At 50.6% G+C, this 25274-nt stretch overlaps 1 protein-coding gene across 1 annotated transcript in view; it reads left to right on the top strand.

The window, feature by feature from the left end:
- zgc:154142 (uncharacterized protein LOC555481 homolog) overlaps positions 1–25274 on the top strand; it is a 58378-nt gene that overhangs the window by 7987 nt on the left and 25117 nt on the right. The window contains 4 exon segments of the mRNA XM_065003322.1: positions 2025–2266; positions 4342–4482; positions 5503–5745; positions 8716–8901. Coding sequence (XP_064859394.1) covers positions 2025–2266; positions 4342–4482; positions 5503–5745; positions 8716–8901 — 812 coding nt within the window.

Here is a 25274-nt window from a genome sequence, read left to right as displayed (position 1 = left end):
CTATGAGTGTACTCATAGACAATATATCTAGATAATATATCAGTTCTATATATATCTCTATATCTCTGAGTGTACCCATAGATATATATCAGTTCTATATCAGTTCTATATCTCTGAGTGTACCCATAGATAATATATCAGTTCTATATCTATGAGTGTACCCATAGATAATATATCAGTTCTATATCTCTGAGTGTACCCATAGACAATACATCAGTTCTATATCTATGAGTGTACCCATAGACAATATATCAGGTCTATATCTATGAGTGTACCCATAGACTATATATCAGGTCTATATCTATGAGTGTACCCATAGATAATATATCAGTTCTATATCTATGAGTGTACCCATAGACAATATATCTAGATAATATATCAGTTCTATATCTATGAGTGTACCCATAGACAATATATCAGGTCTATATCTATGAGTGTACCCATAGATAATATATCAGTTCTATATCTATGAGTGTACCCATAGACAATATATCTAGATAATATATCAGTTCTATATCTATGAGTGTACCCATAGATAATATATCAGTTCTATATCTATGAGTGTACCCATAGACAATATATCAGTTCTATATCTATGAGTGGACCCATAGACAATATATCAGTTCTATATCTATGAGTGGACCCATAGATAATATATCAGTTCTATATCTATGAGTGTATCCATAGATATATATCAGTTCTATATCTCTGAGTGTACCCATAGATAATATATCAGTTCTATATCTCTGAGTGTACCCATAGATATATATCAGTTCTATATCTCTGAGTGTACCCATAGATAATATATCAGTTCTATATCTATGAGTGTACCCATAGATAATATATCAGTTCTATATCTATGAGTGTACCCATAGACAATATATCAGTTCTATATCTATGAGTGGAGCAGTCAGATTGCCGCGTTCAGAGGTTATAGGAATTAGCCTGTATTTCTAATTGTGATTTTCATATAGACCGAGTACTTGGTATGCCACAGTTACAGCCGTATTGACTTTCTGCAGGTAGCCCTCCTTCCTCCTCCTCTTGACTCCAGTTGAAATATGGGAGCTCTCTCCGTGGTATAATTGATTGGAATTCAGTGGCTTGCAGCAGCAACACTATCGATGTTGTTAAACCTTCCTCACCAGAACATTTTTGTCAAAACTCACCTCTTTTTCTAGTTTTTCATTCATTTAAATGATATGAAAGGATTGATTTCCTCAGCGAGATAAATTGCTAAACTATGTCCACATTACACACAGCAGGCATACATAGCAGGCATAATTTTGCCTCTAGCAACTTCCATACTCTAACTGTGCATCCCAAATGACAACCTATTCCCTATATAGTTCACTACTTTTGACCAGAGCCCTATCAAAAGTAGTGCACTACTGTATATAGTGAATAGGGTGCCATTTGGGACGCAGTTGAACAGATGTAAATTGTTGGCTATGTTGTGAAGATCAGTTTAAACCAGCTGATTGATGAGCAGTGTTTGTTGGTAAATAATCACCAGTGTGATATGCTGGCATAATGGTTATCGCTGCCTTTCTCCTAACATAGACACAATGATAAGAGGCTGACAGGCAGCTTAAAGGACAATTCCACCCCCAAACTATCTTTTGGTATTTGTTTCATTAGTCTATTGTTGACATAGTGCCAAAACGTTTTGCTTGTCAGCTATCAAGTTTTCAAGATATGTAACTTTCAAAGTACAGAAACCATCCCATCATATGAAGCAAAACGCAGCATCATATGATGGAAATGCATCATACGGGGATGATTTCTGTATTTTGAAAGTTACATATCTTGAAAACTTGATTGCTGACAAGCAAAACATTTTGGGACTATGTCAACAATGGACTAATTAAACAAACACCCAAAATATATTTTTGGGTGGAGTTGTCCTTTAAATAAAAATGAATGCAGCCAAAACAATAGGGTGGGTGTGTCGTTTTTGTGTGTGTGCGTGCTCGAGGAATCTCCCATAGCCCTAAGCTTTGTCCATTCATCACTAACCCAAGCTTCATGTTCTCTGCTACAGACTCAGGCTGCGGTGGTGTCGGAACGCTGTTTGGCCGCAAAGGGGAGATCCATTCTATGGGATTCCCAGATGCGTATCCCGGGAATCTTCACTGCTCCTGGAACATCACAGCTCCGGAAGGCTTCCTGGTCAAACTGCACGTCACAGACATGTCCGTCACGGGAGAGGCGGGCCAGTGTGGCGAAGACAAGCTTGTAGTTTCTGACAGCCTCCAGGCGCTTGGTAAGTTACAGCCTGTCCACCCAACCTGGGTCCCCTGTTAATGTGTTATTATGGAGATCCAAAATGGCTCCAAATGGTGTCATAGAGGACAGACACTTCTAGTTGTTTGTTGTTGTTGTTTGGTAAACTCAGATGGACCGTCCAAATTGCTCGTCGGTCTCTATGAAAGCCCCAAAATGGCACCCAGTGTATTCTCTGACAGCCATTAGTCCATTGATAAGACAAGCCACCCACAATACCCACCTACAGTATCTCTAGCCAAACGCCAAAATGGCTACCAGCCCCTAGTTTCTTGTTAGTAAGATGTGCCTGCCCATCCAAACTATGCCAAACCCCCAAATGGCGGCAGTGGGGGCCAGGCGATAACCTATGGACCCACTCCCCCTCGTATTTCCCAAACAAGCTGTTTGTCAAATGAGGGACACACACACACACACACATACACACAACAAACAAATCAAGTAGCAAGAGACAGCAGATAAGCATATGCTGAGCAGAATGTGCCCCGTTGCTTGAAATGAAAAGGGGGGGGACTTTGAATCCTGGACAGAGCGCCAAGCACCAAGCTAGGCTAGTATGCTGAGTGTGCCAGTGCCTGTCTCCTGTCCTCAGGGCAGTAAAGCTGTTGATTAGAATCTCTCCCCAGAGAAGGAGCGAGGCTAGGGAACTGTAAATGTGACCTCCTTGTTATTCACATCAGAAAGCTGGAGTCTGATAGTTTTATCTCTAACACAACACTCTGTAGCAGAGGTAGAGTGGAGACAATTGCACCTGCGGTGTGTGTGTGTGTGTGTGTGTGTGTGTGTGTGTGTGTGTGTGTGTGTGTGTGTGTGTGTGTGTGTGTGTGTGTGTGTGTGTGTGTGTGTGTGTGTGTGTGTGCGTGTGTGTTAAGTTGAGAGAAAATGGGGGCAGAAAGAAAGGAAACAGCTTTGTTTCTGCGTTAAAGAAGACGCTGAAGTCATAACACCATCCAAAGAACACTATTTAGTGCTCTGGGGTGAAGTTTCCCCTAGGTACAGATCTAGGATCAGCTTTCCCTCCCCCAATCCTAACCTTAAGCATTAGTGAGGAAATGTTTTAACTGACCCACGATTCACGTGGGTCAACTTCTCGCTACACCCTATTCAGTGTGGTATTCAAGCTGATGTCAAAACATTTAGGATGACAGATATTTTGTTCTCCTTCCGTGTGTGTGCATGTGCGTGTGTGAGTGCGTGCGTGCGTGCGTGCGCGAGTGTGTGTGTGTGTGTGTGTGTGCAACGGTCACTTCTCCATACACCCTATTCAGTGTGGTATTCAAGCTGATGTCAAAACATTTAGGATGACAGATATTTTGCTCTCCTTCTGTGTGTGTGCATGTGCGTGTGTGCGTGCGCTTTTGTGCATGTGCGTACGTGCGTGCGTACGTGTGTGTGTGTGTGTGTAATAGTCAGTTCCTTCCTCACCAGAGATCTCTGTCGGAGCTCTGACTGTCAGAACAGGCGCGACCCCCTGCCAGGGGGAGCAGGGCTCAGCAGGAGGGCATGGTTGGCCCCTGACTGCACACATTAAACCTAACAAGTACAGGAGCAAAACACCAGGCTGCCACACAGACAAAGGGCAATAGAAATACAGACTCCTCCATTGTACACGCTTCAGTTGGTGCTGTGTCATTTCAAAACTCTGATCTCCTTCATTTAAAAAATCTATAGTTACTGAGGTAGCGTAGGGAGTAGTAAATGTTGAAAGGGGAGGAGTATGTTTTCTGAGATGTGTGACCTTTAGGTGACGTGAAACAATTTGATTGATGTGTCTTATTTTTCAAGGTTATATTTACATTATGACTAACATGTTCTTTATCGATGAGAAGACCGTGCCTCATCAGAAATCTGTCTGTTCTCTGTAATGTCTATTGAATGTCTAATGATTCCATATCTTTGCTAGACCAACATTGGTATGCATGGAAATTAACATTTGTGTATTTGAAATTCTGGTTACTACTCTTATGTTTCTATATTAGTAATAGGTCTCTCTCCCTCTCCCTCTCCCTCTCCTCCAATCCAATACTCCTCATTTCCGTTCCTTCTCCATCCCAGGCACACACTGTGGCTACGTCCTTCCCCCTGTGGTGGTCAGTGCCAATAACAAGATGTCCCTGAGCTTCCTGTCCGACTCACGTCTCTCTGACCGAGGCTTCTCCGCCAAGTGGGAGGCCGTGTATCCTGAGGACATTGCCGGTAATAATCCCAGCTTTCTCCGCTTACACACACACACACACACACATTCACACAAACGCATGCACACGAACGTGCACACACATGCGCATGCACGTGCAAATGTGCACACATGTGAATCTATACACACAAACACAGGCACACACACACGCACACACACACCTGAGGCACCTTATATCGCTGAGGCAGCTCCACTACTAATAATGACCGGCCATAAAGTGAACTTTAGGTTCCCAAGGCGTATTTATGACAGGAGCAACGTCATAGAACGAGACGTATGAGTGGTAAGTACTGAGAAAGCACAGGTCAGGGTACACTGGTCAAACGAGGGGAAATTCTTTGATCATGATTATAATTGATCTATCAGAGGGCTTGACATTTCATTTGGGAAAGGGGTGAGGAGGTCTGAAGGAGGAGTTGTTTTTTGTTAAGTCATTCATTCTGATGTGGTAGCTTTAATGTTTTCAACTGCTGTTTTACCTTGCCGTTTTCTGGCGTTATACTAGTTTTTTTTGAGTAGTTCAGACATTTCAGTTTATGGATGTCAACACCCAAGGTTTTGGGCGTCAACACCCACATTTAAAGAGATATCAATATGTATGTAAAGTGGATGTATTAAACGTTTATTTCTGTTCCAAACTCCACGGACCCGCTCCATCTGAGTAAACACACATACACTCCATCTTTAAATAAACAGGGAGAGCCAGATACCAGGGCTGATCGACCAGCTACATTAGGGTGTATTGCATAGACTTGCACTGGCTGTTTATCACTGTGACACACTGTGCTTACTGCTGAGTAAATTCTACTCTGCTCTCTGGCTAATGTTGAGGAGGCTGCAGCTCATCTACTCTAATCTGTTTATATCCCGTCTGCCCACTATCATCATTCAGACACATACCCACACAAGGACGCATGCATGCACTTACACACACACACACACTGACCCATGAATGGGCAAACGCACACACACACACATGCATACAGTATGTACACACACTAACCCCCACCTTCATTCCACAGCGATCCAGGGATGCGGAGGGGCCTGCCATGAGTTAAAAGGGGTTATTAAGTCTCAGAACTGGCCTATGAACTACAAGGCGGCCAGCGAGTGCATGTGGAGTGTGGAGGTGCCCAAAGGGAAGACCATAACTCTGACGTTCACCCACTTCGACGTGGAAGCCAAGGACATTTTCACTTCCAAATGCTTGGATAACATGGTGGCGTACGACATCTATAATGACGGAGCTGAGAGTACAAAACACAGTGAGTACAAATATGGTGATTTTAAACATTTGATTGAATAGTGCTGCAGCTAGTGTACCATCAGCACATTGTTACCCAATTTTATGAAAGGTTATTTATAAATAAAATGATAAGTTACAGAGTAGTAGTAGTAGTAGCACTAGTAGTAGTAGTAGTGGTAGTAGTAGTAGTAGCAGCACTAGTAGCAGTAGTAGTAGAAGCAGTAGTAGTAGTAGTAGCACTAGTAGCACTAATAGTAGTGGTAGTAGTGGTACCGCTTTGAGGACAATACAGTGCCACTGACACGGCCTGCAACGAAAACATGCGGTCTCTCCTTCACTGCAGCCGAGGTGAGTAAGACATTTAAACGTGTTAACCCTCGCAAGGCTGCAGGCCCAGACGGCATCCCCAGCCGCATGCGCAGACCAGCTGGCCGGTGTGTTTACGGTCATATTCAATCAATCCCTATACCAGTCTGCTGTTCCCACATGCTTCAAGAGGGCCACCATTGTTCCTGTTCCCAAGAAAGCTAAGGTAACTGAGCTAAACGACTACCGCCCCGTAGCACTCACTTCCGTCATCATGAAGTGCTTTGAGAGACTAGTCAAGGACCATATCACCTCCACCCTACCTGACACCCTAGACCCACTCCAATTTGCTTACCGCCCAAATAGGTCCACAGACGATGCAATCTCAACCACACTGCACACTGCCCTAACCCACCTGGACAAGAGGAATACCTATGTGAGAATGCTGTTCATCGACTACAGCTCGGCATTCAACACCATAGTACCCTCCAAGCTCGTCATCAAGCTCGAGACCCTGGGTCTCGACCCCGCCCCTGTGCAACTGGGTACTGGACTTCCTGACGGGCCGCCCCCAGGTGGTGAGGGTAGGCAACAACATCTCCTCCCCGCTGATCCTCAATACGGGGCCCCACAAGGGTGCGTTCTGAGCCCTCTCCTGTACTCCCTGTTCACCCACGACTGCGTGGCCACGCACGCTCCAACTCAATCATCAAGTTTTCGGACGACACAACAGTGGTAGGCTTGATTACCAACAACGACGAGACGGCCTACAGGGAGGAGGTGAGGGCCCTCGGAGTGTGGTGCCAGGAAAATAACCTCACACTCAACGTCAACAAAACTAAGGAGATGATTGTGGACTTCAGGAAACAGCAGAGGGAACACCCCTATCCACATCGATGGAACAGTAGTGGAGAGGGTAGCAAGTTTTAAGTTCCTCGGCATACACATCACAGACAAACTGAATTGGTCCACTCACACTGACAGCGTCGTGAAGAAGGCGCAGCAGCGCCTCTTCAACCTCAGGAGGCTGAAGAAATTCGGCTTGTCACCAAAAGCACTCACAAACTTCTACAGATGCACAATCGAGAGCATCCTGGCGGGCTGTATCACCGCCTGGTACGGCAACTGCTCCGCCTCAACCGTAAGGCTCTCCAGAGACCTAGTGAGGTCTGCACAACGCATCACCGGGGCAAACTACCTGCCCTCCAGGACACCTACACCACCCGATGTTACAGGAAGGCCATAAAGATCATCAAGGACATCAACCACCCGAACCACTGCCTGTTCACCCCGCTATCATCCAGAAGGCGAGGTCAGTACAGGTGCATCAAAGCTGGGACCGAGAGACTGAAAAACAGCTTCTATCTCAAGGCCATCAGACTGTTAAACAGCCACCACTAACATTGAGTGGCTGCTGCCAACACACTGTCATTGACACTGACCCAACTCCAGCCACTTTAATAATGGGAATTGATGGGAAATGATGTAAATATATCACTAGCCACTTTAAACAATGCTACCTTATATAATGTTACTTACCCTACATTATTCATCTCATATGCATACGTATATACTGTACTCTACATCAGCGACTGCATCCTTATGTAATACATGTATCACTAGCCACTTTAACTATGCCACTTTGTTACTTTGTCTACATACTCATCTCATATGTATATACTGTACTCGATACCATCTACTGTATGCTGCTCTGTACCATCACTCATTCATATATCCTTATGTACATATTCTTTATCCCCTTACACTGTGTATAAGACAGTAGTTTTGGAATTGTTAGTTAGATTACTTGTTGGTTATCACTGCATTGTCGGAACTAGAAGCACAAGCATTTCTACACTCACATTAACATCTGCTAACCATGTGTATGTGACAAATAAAATTGGATTTGATTTGATTTGATTTTAATAGCAGCACTAGTAGCAGTAGTAGTAGAAGCACAGATGTAGAATCTTAATGTGAGCCAGATTTCCTATAGCAGGAAAATAATCCTGCAGCAACAGGAAATGAGAATAATTATGTGGATTATAATGAATGTATTTTTGTAGGGGTTAATATATTTTCCGTATGGGAAAATGAAATCACTAGTAGCAGCACTAGTAGCAGCAGTAGTAGTAGTAGTAGTAGCAGTAGTAGTAGTAGCAGCACTAGTAGCACTAGTAGAAGCAGCACTAGTAGCACTAGTAACAGCACTAGTAGCAGCCCAGTAGTACCAGTAGTAGTAGTAGCAGCATTGTAGTAGCAGCAGTAGTAGTAGCAGTAGTAGTAAGCCTGTTCCCAGTAGGAGGCCCCTAGCAGCACTACAGCCCAAACCAGTTAGTAGTAGCAGTAGTAGTAGTGGTAGCAGCATTAGTAGTAGTAGCAGTAGTAGCAGCCTAGTAATAGCAGTAGCAGCCCATTAGTAGTAGTAGTAGTAGCTTTAGTAGTAGTAGAAGTAGCAGTGGTAGTAACACTACTAGTAGTAGTAGAAGTAGCAGTTAGCAGCAGCCTTAGTAGTAGCAGTAGTAGTAGTAGTTGTAGCAGTAATAAAGTAGCAGTAGTAGTAGTAACATTCGTAGTAGTAGAAGTAGCAGTAGTAGTAGTACTATTAGTAGTAGTACCATTAGTAGTAGTAGAAGTAGCAGTAGTAGTAGAAGCATCTGGTGTTGTTGTTTTTGCTTACCAGGTCCATGGTGTGGTGACCAACTCCCAGCCACCATCACAACTAAGGGCAACAAGTTGGTGATGCGTTTCCATACTGACTTCTTTGTGGAGGCTAAAGGTTTCAGAGCCTACTGGACTACAGACACCACCCAGCCTGTTCCCACTGAGCCCCCTATACAGCCTAACCCCTGGGACAACATCATTGTAGGTAGGTACCTAACCCTTACCCAGCCTGTTCCCACTGAGGCCCCTATACAGCCCAACCCCTGGGACAACATCACTGTAGGTAGGTACCTAACCCTTACCCAGCCTGTTCCCACTGAGGCCCCTATACAGCCCAACCCCTGGGACAACATCACTGTAGGTAGGTACCTAACCCTTACCCAGCCTGTTCCCACTGAGCCCCCTATACAGCCTAACCCCTGGGACAACATCACTGTAGGTAGGTACCTAACCCTTACCCAGCCTGTTCCCACTGAGGCCCCTATACAGCCTAACCCCTGGGACAACATCACTATAGGTAGGTACCTAACCCTTATCCAGCCTGTTCCCACTGAGGCCCCTATACAGACCCACTCCTGGGACAACATCACTGTAGGTAGGTACCTAACCCTTACCCAGCCTGTTCCCACTGAGCCCCCTATACAGCCCAAACCTTAGGACAACATCACTGTAAGTAGGTACCTAACCCTTACCCAGCCTGTTCCCACTGAGGCCCCTATACAGCCCAAACCTTAGGACAACATCACTGTAGATAGGTACCTAACCCTTACCCAGCCTGTTCCCACTGAGGCACCTATACAGCCCAAACCTTAGGACAACATCACTGTGGGTAGGTACCTAACCCTTACCCAGCCTGTTCCCACTGAGGCCCCTATACAGCCCAACCCCTGGGACAACATCACTATAGGTAGGTACCTAACCCTTACCCAGCCTGTTCCCACTGAGGCTCCTATACAGCCCAAACCTTAGGACAACATCACTGTAGGTAGGTACCTAACCCTTACCCAGCCTGTTCCCACTGAGGCCCCTATACAGCCCAAACCTTAGGACAACATCACTGTAGGTAGGTACCTAACCCTTACCCAGCCTGTTCCCACTGAGGCCCCTATACAGCCCAACCCCTGGGACAACATCACTGTAGGTAGGTACCTAACCCTTACCCAGCCTGTTCCCACTGAGGCCCCTATACAGCCCAAACCTTAGGACAACATCACTGTAGGTAGGTACCTAACCCTTACCCAGCCTGTTCCCACTGAGGCCCCTATACAGCCCAACCCCTGGGACAACATCACTGTAGGTAGGTACCTAACCCTTACCCAGCCTGTTCCCACTGAGGCACCTATACAGCCTAACCCCTGGGACAACATCACTGTAGGTAGGTACCTAACCCTTACCCAGCCTGTTCCCACTGAGGCCCCTATACAGCCCAAACCTTAGGACAACATCACTGTAGGTAGGTACCTAACCCTTACCCAGCCTGTTCCCACTGAGGCCCCTATACAGCCCAAACCTTAGGACAACATCACTATAGGTAGTTACCTAACCCTTACCCAGCCTGTTCCCACTGAGGCCCCTATACAGCCCAAACCTTAGGACAACATCACTGTAGGTAGGTACCTAACCCTTACCCAGCCTGTTCCCACTGAGGCCCCTATACAGCCCAACCCCTGGGACAACATCACTGTAAGTAGGTACCTAACCCTTACCCAGCCTGTTCCCACTGAGGCCCCTATACAGCCCAAACCTTAGGACAACATCACTGTAGGTAGGGACCTAACCCTTACCCAGCCTGTTCCCACTGAGGCCCCTATACAGCCCAAACCTTAGGACAACATCACTATAGGTAGTTACCTAACCCTTACCCAGCCTGTTCCCACTGACGCCCCTATACAGCCCAAACCTTAGGACAACATCACTGTAGGTAGGTACCTAACCCTTACCCAGCCTGTTCCCACTGAGGCCCCTATACAGCCTAACCCCTGGGACAACATCACTATAGGTAGGTACCTAACCCTTACCCAGCCTGTTCCCACTGAGGCCCCTATACAGCCCAAACCTTAGGACAACATCACTGTAGGTAGGTACCTAACCCTTACCCAGCCTGTTCCCACTGAGGCCCCTATACAGCCCAAACCTTAGGACAACATCACTGTAGGTAGGTACCTAACCCTTACCCAGCCTGTTCCCACTGAGGCCCCTATACAGCCCAAACCTTAGGACAACATCACTGTAGGTAGGTACCTAACCCTTACCCAGCCTGTTCCCACTGAGGCCCCTATACAGCCCAAACATTAGGACAACATCACTGTAGGTAGGTACCTAACCCTTACCCAGCCTGTTCCCACTGAGCCCCCTATACAGCCCAACCCCTGGGACAACATCACTGTAGGTAGGTACCTAACCCTTACCCAGCCTGTTCCCACTGAGGCCCCTATACAGCCCAACCCCTGGGACAACATCACTGTAGGTAGGTACCTAACCCTTACCCAGCCTGTTCCCACTGAGGCCCCTATACAGCCCAACCCCTGGGACAACATCACTGTAGGTAGGTACCTAACCCTTACCCAGCCTGTTCCCACTGAGGCCCCTATACAGCCCAACCCCTGGGACAACATCACTGTAGGTAGGTACCTAACCCTTACCCAGCCTGTTCCCACTGAGCCCCCTATACAGCCTAACCCCTGGGACAACATCACTGTAGGTAGGTACCTAACCCTTACCCAGCCTGTTCCCACTGAGGCCCCTATACAGCCTAACCCCTGGGACAACATCACTATAGGTAGGTACCTAACCCTTATCCAGCCTGTTCCCACTGAGGCCCCTATACAGACCCACTCCTGGGACAACATCACTGTAGGTAGGTACCTAACCCTTACCCAGCCTGTTCCCACTGAGCCCCCTATACAGCCCAAACCTTAGGACAACATCACTGTAAGTAGGTACCTAACCCTTACCCAGCCTGTTCCCACTGAGGCCCCTATACAGCCCAAACCTTAGGACAACATCACTGTAGATAGGTACCTAACCCTTACCCAGCCTGTTCCCACTGAGGCACCTATACAGCCCAAACCTTAGGACAACATCACTGTGGGTAGGAACCTAACCCTTACCCAGCCTGTTCCCACTGAGGCCCCTATACAGCCCAACCCCTGGGACAACATCACTATAGGTAGGTACCTAACCCTTACCCAGCCTGTTCCCACTGAGGCCCCTATACAGCCCAAACCTTAGGACAACATCACTGTAGGTAGGTACCTAACCCTTACCCAGCCTGTTCCCACTGAGGCCCCTATACAGCCCAAACCTTAGGACAACATCACTGTAGGTAGGTACCTAACCCTTACCCAGCCTGTTCCCACTGAGGCCCCTATACAGCCCAACCCCTGGGACAACATCACTGTAGGTAGGTACCTAACCCTTACCCAGCCTGTTCCCACTGAGGCCCCTATACAGCCCAAACCTTAGGACAACATCACTGTAGGTAGGTACCTAACCCTTACCCAGCCTGTTCCCACTGAGGCCCCTATACAGCCCAACCCCTGGGACAACATCACTGTAGGTAGGTACCTAACCCTTACCCAGCCTGTTCCCACTGAGGCCCCTATACAGCCCAACCCCTGGGACAACATCACTGTAGGTAGGTACCTAACCCTTACCCAGCCTGTTCCCACTGAGGCCCCTATACAGCCCAAACCTTAGGACAACATCACTGTAGGTAGGTACCTAACCCTTACCCAGCCTGTTCCCACTGAGGCCCCTATACAGCCCAAACCTTAGGACAACATCACTATAGGTAGTTACCTAACCCTTACCCAGCCTGTTCCCACTGAGGCCCCTATACAGCCCAAACCTTAGGACAACATCACTGTAGGTAGGTACCTAACCCTTACCCAGCCTGTTCCCACTGAGGCCCCTATACAGCCCAACCCCTGGGACAACATCACTGTAAGTAGGTACCTAACCCTTACCCAGCCTGTTCCCACTGAGGCCCCTATACAGCCCAAACCTTAGGACAACATCACTGTAGGTAGGGACCTAACCCTTACCCAGCCTGTTCCCACTGAGGCCCCTATACAGCCCAAACCTTAGGACAACATCACTATAGGTAGTTACCTAACCCTTACCCAGCCTGTTCCCACTGAGGCCCCTATACAGCCCAAACCTTAGGACAACATCACTGTAGGTAGGTACCTAACCCTTACCCAGCCTGTTCCCACTGAGGCCCTATACAGCCCAAACCTTAGGACAACATCACTGTAGGTCCTAACCCTTACCCAGCCTGTTCCCACTGAGGCCCCTATACAGCCTAACCCCTGGGACAACATCACTATAGGTAGGTACCTAACCCTTACCCAGCCTGTTCCCACTGAGGCCCCTATACAGCCCAAACCTTAGGACAACATCACTGTAAGTAGGTACCTAACCCTTACCCAGCCTGTTCCCACTGAGGCCCCTATACAGCCCAAACCTTAGGACAACATCACTATAGGTAGGTACCTAACCCTTACCCAGCCTGTTCCCACTGAGGCCCCTATACAGCCCAAACCTTAGGACAACATCACTGTAGGTAGGTACCTAACCCTTACCCAGCCTGTTCCCACTGAGGCCCCTATACAGCCCAAACCTTAGGACAACATCACTGTAGGTAGGTACCTAACCCTTACCCAGCCTGTTCCCACTGAGCCCCCTATACAGCCTAACCCCTGGGACAACATCACTGTAGGTAGGTACCTAACCCTTACCCAGCCTGTTCCCACTGAGGCCCCTATACAGCCTAACCCCTGGGACAACATCACTGTAGGTAGGTACCTAACCCTTACCCAGCCTGTTCCCACTGAGGCCCCTATACAGCCCAACCCCTGGGACAACATCACTGTAGGTAGGTACCTAACCCTTACCCAGCCTGTTCCCACTGAGGCCCCTATACAGCCCAACCCCTGGGACAACATCACTGTAGGTAGGTACCTAACCCTTACCCAGCCTGTTCCCACTGAGGCCCCTATACAGCCCAACCCCTGGGACAACATCACTGTAGGTAGGTACCTAACCCTTACCCAGCCTGTTCCCACTGAGGCCCCTATACAGCCCAACCCCTGGGACAACATCACTGTAGGTAGGTACCTAACCCTTACCCAGCCTGTTCCCACTGAGGCCCCTATACAGCCCAAACCTGGGACAACATCACTGTAGGTAGGTACCTAACCCTTACCCAGCCTGTTCCCACTGAGGCCCCTATACAGCCCAAACCTTGGGACAACATCACTGTAGGTAGGTACCTAACCCTTACCCAGCCTGTTCCCACTGAGGCCCCTATACAGCCCAAACCTTAGGACAACATCACTGTAGGTAGGTACCTAACCCTTACCCAGCCTGTTCCCACTGAGGCCCCTATACAGCCCAAACCTTAGGACAACATCACTGTAGGTAGGTACCTAACCCTTACCCAGCCTGTTCCCACTGAGGCCCCTATACAGCCCAAACCCTGGGACAACATCACTGTAGGTAGGTACCTAACCCTTACCCAGCCTGTTCCCACTGAGGCCCCTATACAGCCTAACCCCTGGGACAACATCACTGTAGGTAGGTACCTAACCCTTACCCAGCCTGTTCCCACTGAGGCCCCTATACAGCCCAACCCCTGGGACAACATCACTGTAGGTAGGTACCTAACCCTTACCCAGCCTGTTCCCACTGAGGCCCCTATACAGCCCAACCCCTGGGACAACATCACTGTAGGTAGGTACCTAACCCTTACCCAGCCTGTTCCCACTGAGGCCCCTATACAGCCCAACCCCTGGGACAACATCACTGTAGGTAGGTACCTAACCCTTACCCAGCCTGTTCCCACTGAGGCCCCTATACAGCCCAACCCCTGGGACAACATCACTGTAGGTAGGTACCCAACCCTTACCCAGCCTGTTCCCACTGAGGCCCCTATACAGCCCAACCCCTGGGACAACATCACTGTAGGTAGGTACCTAACCCTTACCCAGCCTGTTCCCACTGAGGCCCCTATACAGCCTAACCCCTGGGACAACATCACTGTAGGTAGGTACCTAACCCTTACCCAGCCTGTTCCCACTGAGGCCCCTATACAGCCCAACCCCTGGGACAACATCACTGTAGGTAGGTACCTAACCCTTACCCAGCCTGTTCCCACTGAGGCCCCTATACAGCCCAAACCTTAGGACAACATCACTGTAGGTAGGTACCTAACCCTTACCCAGCCTGTTCCCACTGAGGCCCCTATACAGCCCAAACCTTAGGACAACATCACTGTAGATAGGTACCTAACCCTTACCCAGCCTGTTCCCACTGAGGCCCTATACAGCCCAAACCTTAGGACAACATCACTGTGGGTAGGTACCTAACCCTTACCCAGCCTGTTCCCACTGAGGCCCCTATACAGCCCAACCCTGGGACAACATCACTATAGGTAGGTACCTAACCCTTACCCAGCCTGTTCCCACTGAGGCCCCTATACAGCCCAAACCTTAGGACAACATCACTGTAGGTAGGTACCTAACCCTTACCCAGCCTGTTCCCACTGAGGCCCCTATACAGCCCAAACCTTAGGACAACATCACTGTAGGTAGGTACCTAACCCTTACCCAGCCTGTTCCCACTGAGGCCCCTATACAGCCCAACCCCTGGGACAACATCACTGTAGGTAGGTACCTAACCCTTACCCAGCCTGTTCCCACTGAGGCCCCTATACAGCCCAAACCTTAGGACAACATCACTGTAGGTAGGTACCTAACCCTTACCCAGCCTGTTCCCACTGAGGCCCCTATACAGCCCAAACCCTGGGACAACATCACTGTAGGTAGGTACCTAACCCTTACCCAGCCTGTTCCCACTGAGGCACCTATACAGCCCAACCCCCTGGGACAACATCACTGTAGGTAGGTACCTAACCCTTACCCAGCCTGTTCCCACTGAGGCCCCTATACAGCCCAAACCTTAGGACAACATCACTGTAGGTAGGTACCTAACCCTTACCCAGCCTGTTCCCAGCCTGTTCCCACTGAGGCCCTAACCCTAGCCTGTTCCCACTGAGGCCCCATACAGCCCAAACCTTGGGACAACATCACTGTAGGTAGGTACCTAACCCTTACCCAGCCTGTTCCCACTGAGGCCCCTATACAGCCCAAACCCTGGGACAACATCACTGTAGGTAGGTACCTAACCCTTACCCAGCCTGTTCCCACTGAGGCCCCTATACAGCCCAACCCCTGGGACAACATCACTGTAGGTAGGTACCTAACCCTTACCCAGCCTGTTCCCACTGAGGCCCCTATACAGCCCAACCCCTGGGACAACATCACTGTAGGTAGGTACCTAACCCTTACCCAGCCTGTTCCCACTGAGGCCCCTATACAGCCCAAACCTGGGACAACATCACTGTAGGTAGGTACCTAACCCTTACCCAGCCTGTTCCCACTGAGGCCCCTATACAGCCCAAACCTTAGGACAACATCACTGTAGGTAGGTACCTAACCCTTACCCAGCCTGTTCCCACTGAGGCCCCTATACAGCCCAAACCTGGGACAACATCACTGTAGGTAGGTACCTAACCCTTACCCAGCCTGTTCCCACTGAGGCCCCTATACAGCCCAAACCTTAGGACAACATCACTGTAGGTAGGTACCTAACCCTTACCCAGCCTGTTCCCACTGAGGCCCCTATACAGCCCAACCCCTGGGACAACATCACTATAGGTAGGTACCTAACCCTTACCCAGCCTGTTCCCACTGAGGCCCCTATACAGCCCAAACCTTAGGACAACATCACTGTAGGTAGGTACCTAACCCTTACCCAGCCTGTTCCCACTGAGGCCCCTATACAGCCCAAACCTTAGGACAACATCACTGTAGGTAGGTACCTAACCCTTACCCAGCCTGTTCCCACTGAGGCCCCTATACAGCCCAACCCCTGGGACAACATCACTGTAGGTAGGTACCTAACCCTTACCCAGCCTGTTCCCACTGAGGCCCCTATACAGCCCAAACCTTAGGACAACATCACTGTAGGTAGGTACCTAACCCTTACCCAGCCTGTTCCCACTGAGGCCCCTATACAGCCCAACCCCTGGGACAACATCACTGTAGGTAGGTACCTAACCCTTACCCAGCCTGTTCCCACTGAGGCCCCTATACAGCCCAACCCCTGGGACAACATCACTGTAGGTAGGTACCTAACCCTTACCCAGCCTGTTCCCACTGAGGCCCCTATACAGCCCAAACCTGGGACAACATCACTGTAGGTAGGTACCTAACCCTACCCAGCCTGTTCCCACTGAGGCCCCTATACAGCCCAAACCTGGGACAACATCACTGTAGGTAGGTACCTAACCCTTACCCAGCCTGTTCCCACTGAGGCCCCTATACAGCCCAACCCCTGGGACAACATCACTGTAGGTAGGTACCTAACCCTTACCCAGCCTGTTCCCACTGAGGCCCCTATACAGCCCAAACCTGGACAACATCACTGTAGGTAGGTACCTAACCCTTACCCAGCCTGTTCCCACTGAGGCCCCTATACAGCCCAAACCTTAGGACAACATCACTGTAGGTAGGTACCTAACCCTTACCCAGCCTGTTCCCACTGAGGCCCCTATACAGCCCAACCCTGGGACAACATCACTGTAGGTAGGTACCTAACCCTTACCCAGCCTGTTCCCACTGAGGCCCCTATACAGCCCAAACCTTAGGACAACATCACTGTAGGTAGGTACCTAACCCTTACCCAGCCTGTTCCCACTGAGGCCCCTATACAGCCCAAACCTTAGGACAACATCACTGTAGGTAGGTACCTAACCCTTACCCAGCCTGTTCCCACTGAGGCCCCTATACAGCCCAAACCTTAGGACAACATCACTGTAGGTAGGTACCTAACCCTTACCCAGCCTGTTCCCACTGAGGCCCCTATACAGCCCAAACCTTAGGACAACATCACTGTAGGTAGGTACCTAACCCTTACCCAGCCTGTTCCCACTGAGCCCCCTATACAGCCCAACCCCTGGGACAACATCACTGTAGGTAGGTACCTAACCCTTACCCAGCCTGTTCCCACTGAGGCCCCTATACAGCCTAACCCCTGGGACAACATCACTATAGGTAGGTACCTAACCCTTACCCAGCCTGTTCCCACTGAGGCCCCTATACAGCCCAACCCCTGGGACAACATCACTGTAGGTAGGTACCTAACCCTTACCCAGCCTGTTCCCACTGAGGCCCCTATACAGCCCAACCCCTGGGACAACATCACTGTAGGTAGGTACCTAACCCTTACCCAGCCTGTTCCCACTGAGGCCCCTATACAGCCCAACCCCTGGGACAACATCACTGTAGGTAGGTACCTAACCCTTACCCAGCCTGTTCCCACTGAGGCCCCTATACAGCCCAACCCCTGGGACAACATCACTGTAGGTAGGTACCTAACCCTTACCCAGCCTGTTCCCACTGAGGCCCCTATACAGCCCAACCCCTGGGACAACATCACTGTAGGTAGGTACCTAACCCTTACCCAGCCTGTTCCCACTGAGGCCCCTATACAGCCCAACCCCTGGGACAACATCACTGTAGGTAGGTACCTAACCCTTACCCAGCCTGTTCCCACTGAGGCCCCTATACAGCCCAAACCTTAGGACAACATCACTGTAGGTAGGTACCTAACCCTTACCCAGCCTGTTCCCACTGAGGCCCCTATACAGCCCAACCCCTGGGACAACATCACTGTAGGTAGGTACCTAACCCTTACCCAGCCTGTTCCCACTGAGGCCCCTATACAGCCCAAACCTTAGGACAACATCACTGTAGGTAGGTACCTAACCCTTACCCAGCCTGTTCCCACTGAGGCCCCTATACAGCCCAAACCTTAGGACAACATCACTGTAGGTAGGTACCTAACCCTTACCCAGCCTGTTCCCACTGAGGCCCCTATACAGCCCAACCCCTGGGACAACATCACTGTAGGTAGGTACCTAACCCTTACCCAGCCTGTTCCCACTGAGGCCCCTATACAGCCCAAACCTTAGGACAACATCACTGTAGGTAGGTACCTAACCCTTACCCAGCCTGTTCCCACTGAGGCCCCTATACAGCCCAACCCCTGGGACAACATCACTGTAGGTAGGTACCTAACCCTTACCCAGCCTGTTCCCACTGAGGCCCCTATACAGCCCAACCCCTGGGACAACATCACTGTAGGTAGGTACCTAACCCTTACCCAGCCTGTTCCCACTGAGGCCCCTATACAGCCCAAACCTTAGGACAACATCACTGTAGGTAGGTACCTAACCCTTACCCAGCCTGTTCCCACTGAGGCCCCTATACAGCCCAACCCCTGGGACAACATCACTGTAGGTAGGTACCTAACCCTTACCCAGCCTGTTCCCACTGAGGCCCCTATACAGCCCAACCCCTGGGACAACATCACTGTAGGTAGGTACCTAACCCTTACCCAGCCTGTTCCCACTGAGGCCCCTATACAGCCCAAACCTTAGGACAACATCACTGTAGGTAGGTACCTAACCCTTACCCAGCCTGTTCCCACTGAGGCCCCTATACAGCCCAACCCCTGGGACAACATCACTGTAGGTAGGTACCTAACCCTTACCCAGCCTGTTCCCACTGAGGCCCCTATACAGCCCAACCCCTGGGACAACATCACTGTAGGTAGGTACCTAACCCTTACCCAGCCTGTTCCCACTGAGGCCCCTATACAGCCCAACCCCTGGGACAACATCACTGTAGGTAGGTACCTAACCCTTACCCAGCCTGTTCCCACTGAGGCCCCTATACAGCCTAACCCCTGGGACAACATCACTGTAGGTAGGTACCTAACCCTTACCCAGCCTGTTCCCACTGAGGCCCCTATACAGCCCAACCCCTGGGACAACATCACTGTAGGTAGGTACCTAACCCTTACCCAGCCTGTTCCCACTGAGGCCCCTATACAGCCCAAACCTTAGGACAACATCACTGTAGGTAGGTACCTAACCCTTACCCAGCCTGTTCCCACTGAGGCCCCTATACAGCCCAAACCTTAGGACAACATCACTGTAGGTAGGTACCTAACCCTTACCCAGCCTGTTCCCACTGAGGCCCCTATACAGCCCAACCCCTGGGACAACATCACTGTAGGTAGGTACCTAACCCTTACCCAGCCTGTTCCCACTGAGGCCCCTATACAGCCCAAACCTTAGGACAACATCACTGTAGGTAGGTACCTAACCCTTACCCAGCCTGTTCCCACTGAGGCCCCTATACAGCCCAACCCCTGGGACAACATCCAGTGGAACAGCCACTTTACAATAGTGCATCTAGGTCTTTAAGGGGGGGAGAGAAGGATTACTTTATCCTATCCTAGGTATTCCTGAGGCCCCGGAAGGTGGTGATTGACTCCGCTGTCCTGGCCTGAGGGAGTTTGTTCCACCATTGGGGGCCAGACATCAACAGTTTTGACTGGGCTGAGGGGACTAAGTGGTAGGGAGGCCCTGGATACCCAGCCTGTTCCCACTGAGGCCCCTATACAGCCCAAACCTTAGGGACAACATCACTGTAGGTAGGTACCTAACCCTTACCCAGCCTGTTCCCACTGAGGCCCCTATACAGCCCAAACCTTAGGGACAACATCACTGTAGGTAGGTACCTAACCCTTACCCAGCCTGTTCCCACTGAGGCCCCTATACAGCCTAACCCCTGGGACAACATCACTGTAGGTAGGTACCTAACCCTTACCCAGCCTGTTCCCACTGAGGCCCCTATACAGCCCAAACCTTAGGACAACATCACTGTAGGTAGGTACCTAACCCTTACCCAGCCTGTTCCCACTGAGGCCCCTATACAGCCCAAACCTTAGGACAACATCACTGTAGGTAGGTACCTAACCCTTACCCAGCCTGTTCCCACTGAGGCCCCTATACAGCCCAAACCCTGGGACAACATCACTGTAGGTAGGTACCTAACCCTTACCCAGCCTGTTCCCACTGAGGCCCCTATACAGCCCAAACCTTAGGACAACATCACTGTAGGTAGGTACCTAACCCTTACCCAGCCTGTTCCCACTGAGGCCCCTATACAGCCTAACCCTGGGACAACATCACTGTAGGTAGGTACCTAACCCTTACCCAGCCTGTTCCCACTGAGGCCCCTATACAGCCCAAACCTTAGGACAACATCACTGTAGGTAGGTACCTAACCCTTACCCAGCCTGTTCCCACTGAGGCCCTATACAGCCCAAACCTTAGGACAACATCACTGTAGGTAGGTACCTAACCCTTACCCAGCCTGTTCCCACTGAGGCCCCTATACAGCCCAAACCTTAGGACAACATCACTGTAGGTAGGTACCTAACCCTTACCCAGCCTGTTCCCACTGAGGCCCCTATACAGCCCAACCCCTGGGACAACATCACTGTAGGTAGGTACCTAACCCTTACCCAGCCTGTTCCCACTGAGGCCCCTATACAGCCCAACCCCTGGGACAACATCACTGTAGGTAGGTACCTAACCCTTACCCAGCCTGTTCCCACTGAGGCCCCTATACAGCCCAACCCCTGGGACAACATCACTGTAGGTAGGTACCTAACCCTTACCCAGCCTGTTCCCACTGAGGCCCCTATACAGCCCAACCCCTGGGACAACATCACTGTAGGTAGGTACCTAACCCTTACCCAGCCTGTTCCCACTGAGGCCCCTATACAGCCCAACCCCTGGGACAACATCACTGTAGGTAGGTACCTAACCCTTACCCAGCCTGTTCCCACTGAGGCCCCTATACAGCCCAACCCCTGGGACAACATCACTGTAGGTAGGTACCTAACCCTTACCCAGCCTGTTCCCACTGAGGCCCCTATACAGCCCAACCCCTGGGACAACATCACTGTAGGTAGGTACCTAACCCTTACCCAGCCTGTTCCCACTGAGGCCCCTATACAGCCCAACCCTGGGACAACATCACTGTAGGTAGGTACCTAACCCTTACCCAGCCTGTTCCCACTGAGGCCCCTATACAGCCCAAACCTTAGGACAACATCACTGTAGGTAGGTACCTAACCCTTACCCAGCCTGTTCCCACTGAGGCCCCTATACAGCCCAAACCTTACAACATCACTGTAGGTAGGTACCTAACCCTTACCCAGCCTGTTCCCACTGAGGCACCTATACAGCCCAAACCTTAGGACAACATCACTGTGGGTAGGTACCTAACCCTTACCCAGCCTGTTCCCACTGAGGCCCCTATACAGCCCAACCCCTGGGACAACATCACTATAGGTAGGTACCTAACCCTTACCCAGCCTGTTCCCACTGAGGCCCCTATACAGCCCAAACCTTAGGACAACATCACTGTAGGTAGGTACCTAACCCTTACCCAGCCTGTTCCCACTGAGGCCCCTATACAGCCCAAACCTTAGGACAACATCACTGTAGGTAGGTACCTAACCCTTACCCAGCCTGTTCCCACTGAGGCCCCTATACAGCCCAACCCTGGGACAACATCACTGTAGGTAGGTACCTAACCCTTACCCAGCCTGTTCCCACTGAGGCCCCTATACAGCCCAAACCTTAGGACAACATCACTGTAGGTAGGTACCTAACCCTTACCCAGCCTGTTCCCACTGAGGCCCCTATACAGCCCAACCCCTGGGACAACATCACTGTAGGTAGGTACCTAACCCTTACCCAGCCTGTTCCCACTGAGGCACCTATACAGCCTAACCCCTGGGACAACATCACTGTAGGTAGGTACCTAACCCTTACCCAGCCTGTTCCCACTGAGGCCCCTATACAGCCCAAACCTTAGGACAACATCACTGTAGGTAGGTACCTAACCCTTACCCAGCCTGTTCCCACTGAGGCCCCTATACAGACATTTACATTTACATTTAAGTCATTTAGCAGACGCTCTTATCCAGAGCGACTTACAAATTGGTGCTTTCACCTTATGACATCCAGTGGACAACATCACTGTTTATCCTAGGTATTCCTGGGGTTTCAGGTGTCTCCGGACCCAGCCTGTTCCCGTCGTGAGGGAGTTTGTTCCACCATTGGGGGCCAGGCCCCTAACAGTACAGCCCAACTGTACCCTCAGTGGTAGGGAGGCGACCTAACCAGGCCAGAGGTGGATGAACGCAGTGCCCTTGTTGTAGGGCCTGATCAGAGTGGAGGTACTGAGGTGCCACTGAGGCCCCATGGTCTTGTAGCGGATGCCCAAACCCTGGGACAACATCACTGTAGGTAGGTACCTAATCCTTACCCAGCCTGTTCCCACTGAGCCCCCTATACAGCCCAAACCTCAGGACAACATCACTGTAGGTAGGTACCTAACCCTTACCCAGCCTGTTCCCACTGAGGCCCCTATACAGCCTAACCCCTGGGACAACATCACTATAGGTAGGTACCTAACCCTTACCCAGCCTGTTCCCACTGAGGCCCGTATACAGCCCAAACCTTAGGACAACATCACTGTAAGTAGGTAACAAACCCTTACCCAGCCTGTTCCCACTGAGGCCCCTATACAGCCTAACCCCTGGGACAACATCACTATAGGTAGGTACCTAACCCTTACCCAGCCTGTTCCCACTGAGGCCCCTATACAGCCCAACCCCTGGGACAACATCACTGTAGGTAGGTACCTAACCCTTACCCAGCCTGTTCCCACTGAGGCCCCTATACAGCCCAAACCTTAGGACAACATCACTGTAGGTAGGTACCTAACCCTTACCCAGCCTGTTCCCACTGAGGCCCCTATACAGCCCAAACCTTAGGACAACATCACTGTAGGTAGGTACCTAACCCTTACCCAGCCTGTTCCCACTGAGGCCCCTATACAGCCCAAACCTTCAACATCACTATAGGTAGGTACCTAACCCTTACCCAGCCTGTTCCCACTGAGGCCCCTATACAGCCCAAACCTTAGGACAACATCACTGTAGGTAGGTACCTAACCCTTACCCAGCCTGTTCCCACTGAGGCCCCTATACAGCCCAAACCCCTGGGACAACATCACTATAGGTAGGTACCTAACCCTTACCCAGCCTGTTCCCACTGAGGCCCCTATACAGCCCAAACCTTAGGACAACATCACTGTAGGTAGGTACCTAACCCTTACCCAGCCTGTTCCCACTGAGGCCCCTATACAGCCCAAACCTTAGGACAACATCACTATAGGTAGGTACCTAACCCTTACCCAGCCTGTTCCCACTGAGGCCCCTATACAGCCCAAACCTTAGGACAACATCACTGTAGGTAGGTACCTAACCCTTACCCAGCCTGTTCCCACTGAGGCCCCTATACAGCCCAACCCCTGGGACAACATCACTGTAGGTAGGTACCTAACCCTTACCCAGCCTGTTCCCACTGAGGCCCCTATACAGCCCAAACCTTAGGACAACATCACTGTAGGTAGGTACCTAACCCTTACCCAGCCTGTTCCCACTGAGGCCCCTATACAGCCCAAACCCTGGGACAACATCACTGTAGGTAGGTACCTAACCCTTACCCAGCCTGTTCCCACTGAGGCCCCTATACAGCCCAAACCTTAGGACAACATCACTGTAGGTAGGTACCTAACCCTTACCCAGCCTGTTCCCACTGAGGCCCCTATACAGCCCAACCCCTGGGACAACATCACTGTAGGTAGGTACCTAACCCTTACCCAGCCTGTTCCCACTGAGGCCCCTATACAGCCCAACCCCTGGGACAACATCACTGTAGGTAGGTACCTAACCCTTACCCAGCCTGTTCCCACTGAGGCCCCTATACAGCCCAACCCCTGGGACAACATCACTGTAGGTAGGTACCTAACCCTTACCCAGCCTGTTCCCACTGAGGCCCCTATACAGCCCAAACCTTAGGACAACATCACTGTAGGTAGGTACCTAACCCTTACCCAGCCTGTTCCCACTGAGGCCCCTATACAGCCCAAACCTTAGGACAACATCACTGTAGGTACCTAACCCTTACCCAGCCTGTTCCCACTGAGGCCCCTATACAGCCCAAACCTTAGGACAACATCACTGTAGGTAGGTACCTAACCCTTACCCAGCCTGTTCCCACTGAGGCCCCTATACAGCCCAAACCTTAGGACAACATCACTGTAGGTACCTAACCCTTACCCAGCCTGTTCCCACTGAGGCCCCTATACAGCCCAACCCCTGGGACAACATCACTGTAGGTAGGTACCTAACCCTTACCCAGCCTGTTCCCACTGAGGCCCCTATACAGCCCAAACCTTAGGACAACATCACTGTAGGTAGGTACCTAACCCTTACCCAGCCTGTTCCCACTGAGGCCCCTATACAGCCCAAACCCCTGGGACAACATCACTGTAGGTAGGTACCTAACCCTTACCCAGCCTGTTCCCACTGAGGCACCTATACAGCCCAACCCCTGGGACAACATCACTGTAGGTAGGTACCTAACCCTTACCCAGCCTGTTCCCACTGAGGCCCCTATACAGCCCAAACCTTAGGACAACATCACTGTAGGTAGGTACCTAACCCTTACCCAGCCTGTTCCCACTGAGGCCCCTATACAGCCCAACCCCTGGGACAACATCACTGTAGGTAGGT

Source organism: Oncorhynchus nerka, linkage group LG18 (assembly GCF_034236695.1).
Source record: "Oncorhynchus nerka isolate Pitt River linkage group LG18, Oner_Uvic_2.0, whole genome shotgun sequence".
NCBI lineage: Eukaryota > Metazoa > Chordata > Actinopteri > Salmoniformes > Salmonidae > Oncorhynchus > Oncorhynchus nerka.
The sequence above is the reverse complement of the archived record's forward strand: the minus strand, read 5'-3'. Positions and strand labels throughout refer to the sequence as shown.